This window comes from Phalangium opilio, unplaced genomic scaffold, assembly GCF_054372755.1.
Source record: "Phalangium opilio isolate 3A_F unplaced genomic scaffold, DU_Popi_V2 ptg000024l_1, whole genome shotgun sequence".
NCBI classification, from domain to species: Eukaryota; Metazoa; Arthropoda; class Arachnida; order Opiliones; family Phalangiidae; genus Phalangium; species Phalangium opilio.
The window spans coordinates 10,807,042-10,820,794 of record NW_028324155.1 but is presented as its reverse complement, the minus strand read 5'-3'; the positions used below and the strand labels follow the sequence as shown (position 1 = coordinate 10,820,794).

Genomic DNA, 13,753 nt, shown 5'->3' with positions numbered 1-13,753 from the left:
CTTCTATTTAAGCGAAAGGTGTTTAAAAGATAACTCCATTTTCACATTATTTCAACATCTTTTTAAGGGCCTGCGAAGGTGTTATTTTATATCAATTGCGCACCTTTCCGCCCTTACTTACACCTTCTATTTAAGCCAATGGTGTTCAAAACATAACTCTATTTTCACATTATTTGAACACCTTTTATATGGGCCTTGCGAAGGTGTTATTTTATATCGTTTGGGTATCATTTGTGCGCCTTTTAATGAATGAGGCTTTTACAACCCTTATTCACACCGTTTATTTAAGCGAATGGTGTTTAAAAAATATCGCACTAATTCTATGCCATTTGAGCACCATTTAATGGGGTATTCAATGGGGTTATTTTATATAATTAAGGTATCATTTGCACACCTTTTAAAGAATTATGCTTTATAAACCCATTTCTACACCATTCGTTTAAGCTAATGGTGTTTTTAAAATATCGAACCATTTTCGTACTATTTCCGCACCTTGTCAAGGTGCGCAAATAGTGCACATTGTTTTAACACCATTATGGCACTATTTAGACACCACAATTTTTTACAGTGTAAATGAAAGGATGCTAGGAAAGTTTGAAAGGGTTAATAACCTTTCAATTAATATATTTGGCTTCGAAAATGAGGTCTTCCCCCTTTATGTTAGTTCGAACAGGGTGGAGGAAGCGCGTCAAATAGACCTTTTATTGCTAACCCAGGGGGAGAGTCGACATTTCTGTTTAATCCGCAATCTGAGCCGTCTTTTGTCATCGTTCACTGCACATAACGGTAGGACCTATTACTGCCGTTATTGCCTTCACCGTTTTTCCGGTATTGGGTTCGACCAAAGACACGAAGAACATGTTAAAGAGTGTAGCCTACACGGTCCGCAGAAAATCCAAATGCCAGTAAAAGAACCCATCCTGGAGTTCAAAAACATCGCCTGGCAACAGAAAGTAAGTAACTTTTATCTAAGTATTGAGAGCAACTGTCCCGAAACATATAATGTAAAATCTTAAATTTGTTTCCAATTTTTCTGTTCCATTAGGTGAAGTTCGTCATCTACGCGGATTTCGAGTCAATCTTAAGTAAAATACAGGGATGCGATCAGGACGCTACCCTCTCTTCTTCCACGAAAACCTCCCAACACGTTGCCTGCGGGTTCAGCTACGTCATCGTTGGACAAGACGGTTCAGTGTCAAAACCAGTGACGTACAGAGGAATGGACGCGGCGGAAAGGTTTTTACAAAACCTTATTCGTGAAGATGAAATCATCCAGGGGAAGATAAAAGCCAACGTACCCATGAACCTGACAAACTCGGAAATGACGGAATTTGTATCAGCCCAAGTCTGCTACCTATGCGGGAAGGCGTTCACCCATGATAACTGCAAAGTTCGGGACCACGACCATTCAGATGGGTCTTACAGAGGAGCGGCTCATAATACCTGTAACCTCAAGTTGAAGACATTGAAATTCGTTCCGGTGTTCATGCATAACCTATCCCGCTATGATGCCCACTTGATAATGGACAAAATCGGACTCTTTAAACATCAAGAAATTAAGTGTATCCCGACGAATTCCGAGACTTACATTTCGTTTTCTCTGGGAAATCTACGCTTTCTAGACTCTATCAGGTTTATGCCAGCCTCGCTCGACTCCCTCGTTTCCAACTTGGCCAAGGGAGGTGCGGACAAGTTCAAATGCCTAAACTCTGTTTTCAAACCGGACGAAGTGGAGCATTTACTGAGGAAACAAGTCTACCCGTATGACTATTTCGATCGCGAGGAGAAATTTGACTAGACGGAGTTACCACCGAAGGAGGCTTTTTTCAACTCGCTCACCGATGAAAATGTTAGTGACGAGGATTATTCCCAAGCCCAAACAGTTTGGGAAAAATTCAGGATCGCTAACCTCGGCGAGTACCATGATTTATACGTCAAAACCGACGTTTTACTCTTGGCTGACGTATTTGAAAACTTCCGAGCCATGTGCTTGGAATATTACAAATTAGACTGCGCTCACGCCTTTACCGGTCCCGGTTTTGCTTGGCAGAGCGCTTTACGTATGACTGGAGTTAAATTAGAACTTCTTTTAGACCCTGATATGCACCTATTTATCGAGAAGGGGAGGAGTTTCTCTGATAACCCACAGGTTGGCTGAGGCGAATAACAAACATCTTCCTGAAACCTACGACGCTTCGAAACCTAGTTCCTACATCACTTACCTGGACTGTAACAATCTTTATGGAACAGTAATAGAGAGTTTAAGCATCCCCTATACGCGTACGTGTAGCCACCTTTGACAATGCATCGGTCTAATGCACTGTGGAAGGTAGCTACACGTACGCGTTTAGGGGATGCTTAAACTCTCTAATGTGTCACCATTTACCTATGAGGGGTTTCCGATGGTTGCAGCCATGTGAAGATTTCACCAGAGAAGTTATTCTTAACCATCCCGACGATGACCCTCAGGGTTTCATTCTAGAGGTGGATCTTGAATACCCGGACAGTTTACACGTAGAGCATAATTGTCTCCCCCTCGCCCCTGAAAGACGTGTTGTTACCGCCGGCGAACTATCTCCATATTCAATAGATCAATTGAACAAACTAAAACTGAAAATTAAAGATAGTCTTTCCAAACTAGTCCCCTCGCTTTATAACAGAGAAAAATACGTGCTCCATTACCGAAATCTAAAGTTCTACCTCGCTAAAGGTATGAAATTAGGGAAGGTTCACCGTATTCTCACGTTTGAACAAGGGGCTTGGTTAAAACCCTTTATCGAGTTTAACACGGAGAAGCGGAAGATGGCCGCTAACGCGTTCGAAAAGGATTTCTTCAAACTATGCAACAACTCTGTGTTCGGGAAGACGATGGAGAATCTACGTAACCGCATAAATTTCGACCTTGTGCAAACCCGGGAGATGGCAATCAAGAAGGCGAGTTCTCCGGCATTCGAAAGGTTTACAGTTTTCAAGAACGACCTAGTTGGAATTCACCAACTGAAGAAATCCTTAACCTTGGACCGACCCATTTATACGGGCTTCACCATTTTAGACTTGTCTAAACTGGTTATGTACGATTTCCATTACAACACCGTGAGAGCTAAATATGGGGAAGCCGCCAAGCTTCTCTTCACAGACACAGATTCCCTGACCTACCAAATCTTCACCGACGATCTGCCCCGAGACTTTGCCGAAAACAAGGAGATGTACGACTTTTCCGATTACCCTCGAGACCATCCCTTGTTCAGCGAGGAGAACAAGAAGGTTCTCGGCAAGTTCAAAGACGAGCTTAATGGAGTACCGATTCAGGAGTTCTGCGGACTCCGTCCGAAGATGTACTCCATCTTGTCGTCGAAAGGGGAAAAGAAGACGGCGAAGGGAATTTGTCGTCGTGTGGTTAAGAAGAAGATTCGTCATGCCGACTACAAGGAATGTCTACTTCACCGTAAACTCACCGTGGAAGAGATGAAAAGAATTGTGAGTTTGAAACATGAACTGTTTTCCGTCACCCAAAAGAAACTCGCATTGAACCCGTGCGATGACAAGCGATACATCATCGACGGTGTGTCTACTTACTCGTTAGGACATTTTAAAATTAGGGATCTATAAAAGCGAGTTTTCCTCCGTAGTACAGTCATTTTAGCCCAAAAATAGAGGGAACCCGGAACAAATTGAAACAAAGCTGAAAATTTCAGATCTTATAGATTTTTGGGCGCTCTTTAACGTGGTGTTGTCTCCCACACTCTCCCATTGGAGGAATTTCCGCCATATTGGAAAATGGCGGACAAATTCGAGAAAACGTTTAATAACTCCGGTTCTACTTAACCGATTAACACGTTATTAGGCTTCAATTGTACATCACCTTCAAACACATAATTCACCTCCTAAGATATTTTGTCCTAAAACTAACCGGAAGTTCACAATCTGACTCTGAAGATTAGCCTCATATAAAAAATGGGGATTCAAAGCATTTTATGGTTTCTATATTCAGAATACATTTCCAAAATCGAGAAAAGGTTTAATAACTCTGGTTCCACTAACCCGACTAACAAGTTATTTGGCTTCAATTGTAGATTTCTTTCAAACACATAATTCATCCTAAAGATATGTTTTCCTACAACTAACCGGAAGTTCACAATACAGCCCGGAAGGTAAGGCAAATCTAATTTTTGAGAATTTCGAAACGGTTTCATGCGAAATAAAAGCAAAGAGGGTTTTAAACCTAATATATAATATTCCCATTATATTTTTACAACTTTAAGTGACGATGACGTCACGGAGAGGTATTATACTGGACGTGTGTGTGTGGGGGGGTCTGTTTGTCGGTCACCGCGTCCGCAGTTGGCAAATCGGAGCAAACGTGTTCGCAGTAATTTTTGGCTTCTACTCCCAACGTTAGGATCAAGAAGTTAGGGTTACAAGAAACGTCTAGACTCCCAATTGCAGGGCTTCAACCATAGGTTCATGCAATTGCGGATTTCTTATCATTTATTGTGAATCAATCGCCTTATATACCCTAAATTTCCAAAAATTATTAAAGAGGCATACGCTAGAATTCAAACGTCAACAATAGCTATGTTTAAAATTATTTTTGGAATTAAGTTTCTTAAAACGACTTCAGTAGAATTACGTTAAACTACTGACGACTAATGTAATTAATATCAATAATATTTTCTTAATTATTTAAGAATAGCCTCTTAATTGCGTCTCGTATCGGAGAGGTTTATTTTTATTTACCAACTTGTATATTAGTATATTTATCAATTTTGGTTAAGCTTAAGTTTAATCATAGTCCTCTTCTTGAGGTTGAGCCTCAAAATCTCTATGTTCATTTGAAAAAGATACTCCCTTGCATTGTCTACAAATTGAAGAACAGAGTGGACCAGATTTAAGGCATTCACATTTCAAGTCACAGACTTCCTTGCATTTACGAGGGATCATCTGCAGAAGCTCAGCTGGAGCAGGTTGTAGAGTGATAACGATTGGTTTGAGTTCAGATCCTACCTGTCTCCAACGCCATTCTCTAGCATTTAGGCTGCTTCCAAGCCACGTTTGAACTTGGTGATTTGAATGCTGCTTTGCTGCCGCACTTGTTGGTGGAAGAGAAGCTAATTCAAAAGCTCAATTCCATAATCTTCATTTAAAGTATACACTTGGTTATGTCAACTTTGTTTCACACGCTTTAACTCGACTTTAGCCGTATTGACAAGTGTGGGCGAACAATGGTATATATTAAAACGTTAAGTTTTATGATGGTACAAAGGCTGTTTACTAGTGTTCGTACGGGGACCCCGACCCCGACCCCGAAAACCGGGGATCCCCGACTTTTTCCCCCGACCCCGACCCCGGTACCTAACATGTAAAATGTAGTCGGGGTTTTTTTCGGGGTTAGATTTTGGTTAGGTTACTTTAGCAAATTATTTTTTGTCCTGCGCCAAAAACAATCATCTCATTCGCCTCAAATAAGTGCTCCGCTTCTCCTTTATGAAAAAAGGGCAAGGGGGTAACTAACAACAAACAAAATACAGTAAAAACAGTCACCAAAATTCCAAAGTCGGCGGCCCTCCCCCGTCTTTTGTAATGGCAGTGGTCTTTCGTGGGAATCGTAGCTGCGTAGCTCGGAAAGTCGGAATTTATTGGGCTTTTTTACAGTTCGAATTTGTATATTAATAAAGCTTCTTTCCAAACACCCAGAAATTTAACGATTTTTTTATCATTTTTCCAAAATTTTTCAGCATGCGATGTCTTACCCCGACCCCGACCCCGACTTGTTTTTTTCGGGGATAACCTGCCCCCGACCCCGATTAAATTTTTACCCCGTACGAACACTACTGTTTACCCTCTCCCGTACTATACATTAGAGCTCTTGTAAGTAGTGGTCGGCATTTGGATAGGATAATATCTGTTTGTTTTATCTTTATCCATAATTTGAAATTATCCACGAGAAGTCTATGCTTAATGCAATGTAATCACGAATAATTATCTGATTATTATCCATGGATAACTGATTAACCAAAATTCTGTGGATTATCTTGTCCAAACGCCGACCACTACTTGTAAGAAAAGAAACAAAATTTGTCAGTAATAGGAACTATATGTATAATTTTGGAAATGTATTCTGAAAATAGAAACCATAAATGCTTTAAATCCCCATTTTTTATATGAGGCTAGTCTTCAGGGTCAGATTGTGAACTTCCGGTTAGTTTTAAGACAAATTATCTTAGAAGGTGAATTATGTGTTTGAAGGTGATGTACAATTGAAGCCTAATTACGTGTTAATCGGTTAAGTAGAACCGGAGTTATTAAACGTTTTCTCGATTTTGTCCGCCATTTTCCAATATGGCGGAAATTCCTCCAATGGGAGAGTGTGGGAGACCACACCACGTTAAAGAGCGCCCAAAAATCTATAAGATCTGAAATTTTCAGCTTTGTTTCAATTTGTTCAGGGTTAAAACCTATTTTTCCTGTACTACCGTGGCATAGCTCGGTTTCTCGCTATATGTAAATTATTTTTTCAAATATCTTAGAACTGTTAACTTTAATATCTTAGAATTGTATAACTTTTTAAAAAATATCTTTCGTGTAAATTTGTATATGTAAATATGTATAAACTTGCTATTTTTTTTATTATATATATATATTATAAAAAAATAGCAAGTTTATACATATTTACATATACAAATTTACACGAAAGATATTTTTTAAAAAGTTATACAATTCTAAGATATTAAAGTTAACAGTTCTAAGATATTTGAAAAAATAATTTACATATAGCGAGAAACCGAGCTATGCCACGGAGGAAAACTCGCTTTTATAGATCCCTAATTTTAAAATGTCCTAACGAGTAAGTAGACACACCGTCGATGATGTATCGCTTGTCATCGCACGGGTTCAATGCGAGTTTCTTTTGGGTGACGGAAAACAGTTAATGTTTCAAACTCACAATTCTTTTCATCTCTTCCACGGTGAGTTTACGGTGAAGTAGACATTCCTTGTAGTCGGCATGACGAATCTTCTTCTTAACCACACGACGACAAATTCCCTTCGCCGTCTTCTTTTCCCCTTTCGACGACAAGATGGAGTACATCTTCGGACGGAGTCCGCAGAACTCCTGAATCGGTACTCCATTAAGCTCGTCTTTGAACTTGCCGAGAACCTTCTTGTTCTCCTCGCTGAACAAGGGATGGTCTCGAGGGTAATCGGAAAAGTCGTACATCTCCTTGTTTTCGGCAAAGTCTCGGGGCAGATCGTCGGTGAAGATTTGGTAGGTCAGGGAATCTGTGTCTGTGAAGAGAAGCTTGGCGGCTTCCCCATATTTAGCTCTCACGGTGTTGTAATGGAAATCGTACATAACCAGTTTAGACAAGTCTAAAATGGTGAAGCCCGTATAAATGGGTCGGTCCAAGGTTAAGGATTTCTTCAGTTGGTGAATTCCAACTAGGTCGTTCTTGAAAACTGTAAACCTTTCGAATGCCGGAGAACTCGCCTTCTTGATTGCCATCTCCCGGGTTTGCACAAGGTCGAAATTTATGCGGTTACGTAGATTCTCCATCGTCTTCCCGAACACAGAGTTGTTGCATAGTTTGAAGAAATCCTTTTCGAACGCGTTAGCGGCCATCTTCCGCTTCTCCGTGTTAAACTCGATAAAGGGTTTTAACCAAGCCCCTTGTTCAAACGTGAGAATACGGTGAACCTTCCCTAATTTCATACCTTTAGCGAGGTAGAACTTTAGATTTCGGTAATGGAGCACGTATTTTTCTCTGTTATAAAGCGAGGGGACTAGTTTGGGAAGACTATCTTTAATTTTCAGTTTTAGTTTGTTCAATTGATCTATTGAATATGGAGATAGTTCGCCGGCGGTAACAACACGTCTTTCAGGGGCGAGGGGGAGACAATTATGCTCTACGTGTAAACTGTCCGGGTATTCAAGATCCACCTCTAGAATGAAACCCTGAGGGTCATCGTCGGGATGGTTAAGAATAACTTCTCTGGTGAAATCTTCACATGGCTGCAACCATCGGAAACCCCTCATAGGTAAATGGTGACACATTAGAGAGTTTAAGCATCCCCTAAACGCGTACGTGTAGCTACCTTCCACCCCTTACAAAAATCTTCTTAAGAACTCTTAAGAAAATTCCTTGGGAAATTTCTTTGGAAATCCTTAAGGCGTTCTTTAGAAAATTGGGGAATATTGGCCCCTTTTTCTTTGGAAATTACTTTGGAAATATCTTTGGAATTTTCTTGGGAAATATCTTTGGAGTTTTCTTGGGAAATATCTTTGGAATTTTCTTGGGAAATATCTTTGGAATTTTCTTGGGAAATATCTTTGGAGTTTTCTTGGGAAATATCTTTGGAATTTTCTTGGGAAATATCTTTGGAATTTACTTGGGAAATGTCTTTGGAATTTTCGTGGGAAATGTCTATGGAATTTTCTTGAGAAATATATAGGGAAGATTATGGGTTAATTCATTTAGTCACTTGAAACTAGGATAGTTCTCACATGGAAAACCATATCCCAATACAGGGAGTGTAGTTCTTATATGCTGAACTACACCCCTTATAGCGAGGGAAGTTCTCGCATGCAGTGTGAAATGGCTTATAAAGTCAGGCATTTAATCGACTTAAAAACATCCGTAAACGGCAGAAAGTTTTAAACTTGTCCAATTGTATGGGGTACTAAGTGGGTTTTGGAGGCTTTAATGGCCAAGCAGTAGATACAGACGTTGTTGTTAAATTTAATAATGTATATTCACTGAGAGTTTTTCGAGTATCAGAAACGCGTTTAACCTAATTTTCTCTACAATGTTTTTTAAAAAATATTTATTTTGGACTCTAATTACGCTCGAAATAAAGATAAAACATGCCATAAGAGAATTAAGCAAAAATTCCGACTGACAGCTTAGATTCCCTGTAAATCTAAACATAACGATTTTAATTACTCTTATTTTACTTTCAATCTATTTCATCCTTTACATAAACACCTCACGGATTATTAAAGGCAAAAAAAAAAAAGATAAAAAAAGAAAACAATGGGTAAATATAACATTTCATTTCAGCGCTTGCTGAGTCTTATAGCCTTCGTGAAAGTTTTTAATTTTTTTAACCATCAAGTTAATATCTATCTAGGAAAACTTTAGCTAAACAATTAGGGTAAAAATATTGTTTAGATAATTATATGTAAAGCATAATTGCAATATATCTGGCCCTTTGAAATTCATCTCTAAAATTCTAAACTAATTTCGTTGGAAAATAAACCCTAGACCTTCTTTAGAAATTTATCTCTTGAATTCCAAACGAATTTCATTGGAAAATAAACACTAGATCTTCTTTGGAAATTTATCTCTAGAATTCTTAAAGAATTTCTTAGGAAAATAAACCCTAGAGCTTCATTGGACATTTATCTCAATAATTCCTAACGAATTTCCTTGGGAAATTAACCCTAGACTTTTTTTGGAAATTGATCTCAAGAATTCCTAAAGAATTTCGTTGGAAAATAATCCCTAGACCTTCTTAGGAAATTTATCTCTAGAATTCCTAAAGAATTTCTTTAGAAAATAATCCCAAGAAGTTCTTTGGAAATTTATCTCTAGAATGCCTAAAGAATTTCTTTAGAAAATAATCCCACGACATTCTTTGGAAATTTATCTTTAGAATTCCTAATGAATTTTTTTAGAAAATAATCCCTAGACCTTCTTAAGAAATTTATCTCTAGAATCCCTAAAGAATTTCTTTAGAAAATAATCCCAAGACATTCTTTCGAAATTTGTCTCAAGAATTCTTTAGGAAATTCCAAGGAAGTCTTTGGAAATAGTTTCTTTAGAAAATTATCCCAAGGGCTCCGTAGGGTTCCAAAGAAATTCCTTTAGAACTCTTAAGAACATTTTTGTAAGGGACAGTGCATTAGACCGATGCATTGTCAAAGGTGGCTACACGTACGCGTATAGGGGATGCTTAAACTCTCTATTACTGTTCCATAAAGATTGTTACAGTCCAGGTAAGTGATGTAGGAACTAGGTTTCGAAGCGTCGTAGGTTTCAGGAAGATGTTTGTTATTCGCCTCAGCCAACCTGTGGGTTATCAGAGAAACTCCTCCCCTAATTCCCTTCTCGATAAATAGGTGCATATCAGGGTCTAAAAGAAGTTCTAATTTAACTCCAGTCATACGTAAAGCGCTCTGCCAAGCAAAACCGGGACCGGTAAAGGCGTGAGCGCAGTCTAATTTGTAATATTCCAAGCACATGGCTCGGAAGTTTTCAAATACGTCAGCCAAGAGTAAAACGTCGGTTTAGACGTATAAATCATGGTACTCGCCGAGGTTAGCGATCCTGAATTTTTCCCAAACTGTTTGGGCTTGGGAATAATCCTCGTCACTAACATTTTCATCGGTGAGCGAGTTGAAAAAAGCCTCCTTCGGTGGTAACTCCGTCTCGTCAAATTTCTCCTCGCGATCGAAATAGTCATACGGGTAGACTTGTTTCCTCAGTAAATGCTCCACTTCGTCCGGTTTGAAAACAGAGTTTAGGCATTTGAACTTGTCCGCACCTCCCTTGGCCAAGTTGGAAACGAGGGAGTCGAGCGAGGCTGGCATAAACCTGATAGAGTCTAGAAAGCGTAGATTTCCCAGAGAAAACGAAATGTAAGTCTCGGAATTCGTCGGGATACACTTAATTTCTTGATGTTTAAAGAGTCCGATTTTGTCCATTATCAAGTGGGCATCATAGCGGGATAGGTTATGCATGAACACCGGAACGAATTTCAATGTCTTCAACTTGAGGTTACAGGTATTATGAGCCGCTCCTCTGTAAGACCCATCTGAATGGTCGTGGTCCCGAACTTTGCAGTTATCATGGGTGAACGCCTTCCCGCATAGGTAGCAGACTTGGGCTGATACAAATTCCGTCATTTCCGAGTTTGTCAGGTTCATGGGTACGTTGGCTTTTATCTTCCCCTGGATGATTTCATCTTCACGAATAAGGTTTTGTAAAAACCTTTCCGCCGCGTCCATTCCTCTGTACGTCACTGGTTTTGACACTGAACCGTCTTGTCCAACGATGACGTAGCTGAACCCGCAGGCAACGTGTTGGGAGGTTTTCGTGGAAGAAGAGAGGGTAGCGTCCTGATCGCATCCCTGTATTTTACTTAAGATTGACTCGAAATCCGCGTAGATGACGAACTTCACCTAATGGAACAGAAAAATTGGAAACAAATTTAAGATTTTACATTATATGTTTCGGGACAGTTGCTCTCAATACTTAGATAAAAGTTACTTACTTTCTGTTGCCAGGCGATGTTTTTGAACTCCAGGATGGGTTCTTTTACTGGCATTTGGATTTTCTGCGGACCGTGTAGGCTACACTCTTTAACATGTTCTTCGTGTCTTTGGTCGAACCCAATACCGGAAAAACGGTGAAGGCAATAACGGCAGTAATAGGTCCTACCGTTATGTGCAGTGAACGATGACAAAAGACGGCTCAGATTGCGGATTAAACAGAAATGTCGACTCTCCCCCTGGGTTAGCAATAAAAGGTCTATTTGACGTGCTTCCTCCACCCTGTTCGAACTAACATAAAGGGGGAAGACCTCATTTTCGAAGCCAAATATATTAATTGAAAGGTTATTAACCCTTTCAAACTTTCCTAGCATCCTTTCATTTACCTCTACAGGGAATGTTATTCCCGTTAAGTCTAATTCATTACGGAACTGTAGATAATTTTCTACACGGCTAGAGTTTCTGACTACAGGATGTAAATGGGCTAAAATTGACCATAGGAAACACTTATTGTCGTGGTTTTTAACATTGGTTAGGGCTTTCTTAGATGAGAGTTTTTTCGGAAGCTCAAAATATGTACCCCCGTGTAGTGGCATATAAGCTATTATGTTAATTTGAAGGAACATAATTCCATCCAGCGTCCAACCGCTACCTTGGGTTTCATACTCCTCAATTAAACGTTTTAACGTTACAATCCCCTGATCTATTTGCCCATGAATAACATCAGGAGTTAAAATAATGAGGTTGCGGGTTCTATGGTATATTAAAATTTCTACATCCTGTTCTGAATTTCCCAACTCACGTGTGTAACGTGCTCTAACGGTTAAATACCATTTAATCCCCCTATCCTTAGCTAGTTTATTCCTCAGATAATCCTCTATGGCGTCTCTGTGTCTTTCAATGTAAAGGTCCGCGCTGGTTTCCACCATTGCTGGCGTAAATCTAGCGCAGAAGATCGCATTATTCAATACGTTCAGCTCCTCCAGTTGATCGGGAAGGGGTACGTCGGGCGTGGTAACCATGGGTTGCGGTTCATCATTTGCCAGTCTTTCCTCTTCTCTGTCCATGAGATCTTGCAGGTCTCGGTTTTCTTGCCTAGTTAAGTCATCGAGTACGTCGGGGTCGTTTGCGGGTTGGGTGTCCGCTTTCCTCTTCCTCTTGGAGAATGAAAATCTAGCAGACAAATAGGCCGCCTGATACCGCGGAGAAGTTAAAGAACTATTTTTGCCGTAAATTGGTTAAAAGCTGTGTACTTGCGCAAAGTTTCCGCGGTTTTCTTGAGGTTGGTCGGACTCTCGTTACCAAAGCAGGCTCTAATGTCTCCCTTCTCTCTTATTCCCTTCTGCGTTTAGTAATTCGATCGCATTAATTAATATCAGTTCAATTAATCGTATTTTTTTTTTGAGTTAGTCATTTGATTTTTTCCCATTTTGCGAAAACCGAGTCAGTGGACGCAGTTCATACCACCATTTCGGTAGAAATAATCCGTACCTAGATTTTATTCTATAGAATTTGATATAAGAAATAAGTGGAGCGAAGCTTTGTTTGAACTGAAAATGTTATTAATGTCCTTCATGGGATCGATTACCAGCGTTCAACATATGTCCTACATCCGGCGAAAAATAAAGGTATGTTAAAAAAGTCGAGGAGGTTGACCCTTTTCGGGAAACTCATTGAACGCTCCATTTTTTTGAGACATTAATATCGTTTTGCATGCGCCAAGCCTATATGGCTTTTGAATACAGTGGTGAATATAGCAATGACCTAAACTGACCCGGAGTTTAATTTAATCATTTGGATCCGTAATTTAGCATAAATTGTTGAGGAAATAGATAGGATAAGAAATGATGAAGAACTCTGGTTCTAGCTAGGTATTTTCAGGCCTGAAAGTGTAATTTGAAATGTATTTATCGAACAATTGCTACTTCACAAACCGCCAGAATTAAAGATCTAGACGTTATTATTATGATAATTATAACTGATTAAGTACATGTCGAAATTATCATAATAAATTAATAGATGGCGCGAGATTTTGACGAACGAGGCTAGTGCCTACACTTGTACGAGGTAAGGAGTATCCCCGGCCCATCGTGCCTTTCGCGGACACCTTAGGTGGCGGAGGCGGTTTCGTCCCCCTTTTACTCGTAGTATCGAAACTTCTCCCACGGGGCGTAAAAGCGTAAGCGCGCCAAACTTGGGAGCAAATGCTGTAGTATGAAAATGTACTACGTTTCATACTTATAGGGAGCTATATATTATTTTCTTATGATATGGTTTATTGGGAATTTTCGCAAGCTGCGCGTCACAGCTTTCAGAACTAAAATGTATGGCGAAAATATGAAGCTGTTCCCTTGGAGTTGAATTAGGGATATGACATAAATTTGACGAAATCTTTTTGAAAAACCATAAATTTTCAAAGTTTTGGAAATGTAATTTATCCACCTTTCACAATCTGCATCTGAAGTAGTATTTTTTTTAACTTTC

At 39.5% G+C, this 13,753-nt stretch overlaps 2 protein-coding genes across 2 annotated transcripts; one reads left to right on the top strand and one right to left on the bottom strand.

Moving 5' to 3' along the window:
• Window positions 1-581: 581 nt before the first annotated feature.
• Window positions 582-2,158, top strand: LOC149692870 (uncharacterized). The gene is made up of 3 exons (XM_089868798.1): window positions 582-953; window positions 1,046-1,753; window positions 1,799-2,158. Exons 1-3 carry the CDS (start codon window positions 582-584, stop codon window positions 2,156-2,158), a joined length of 1,440 nt encoding a protein of 479 aa, XP_089724924.1.
• An 8,127-nt stretch (window positions 2,159-10,285) lies between these two features.
• Window positions 10,286-13,063, bottom strand: LOC149692869 (uncharacterized). The gene is made up of 3 exons (XM_089868797.1): window positions 13,044-13,063; window positions 11,272-12,442; window positions 10,286-11,179 (listed from the first exon to the last, which is right to left on the bottom strand). Exons 1-3 carry the CDS (start codon window positions 13,061-13,063, stop codon window positions 10,286-10,288), a joined length of 2,085 nt encoding a protein of 694 aa, XP_089724923.1.
• Window positions 13,064-13,753: the final 690 nt, after the last annotated feature.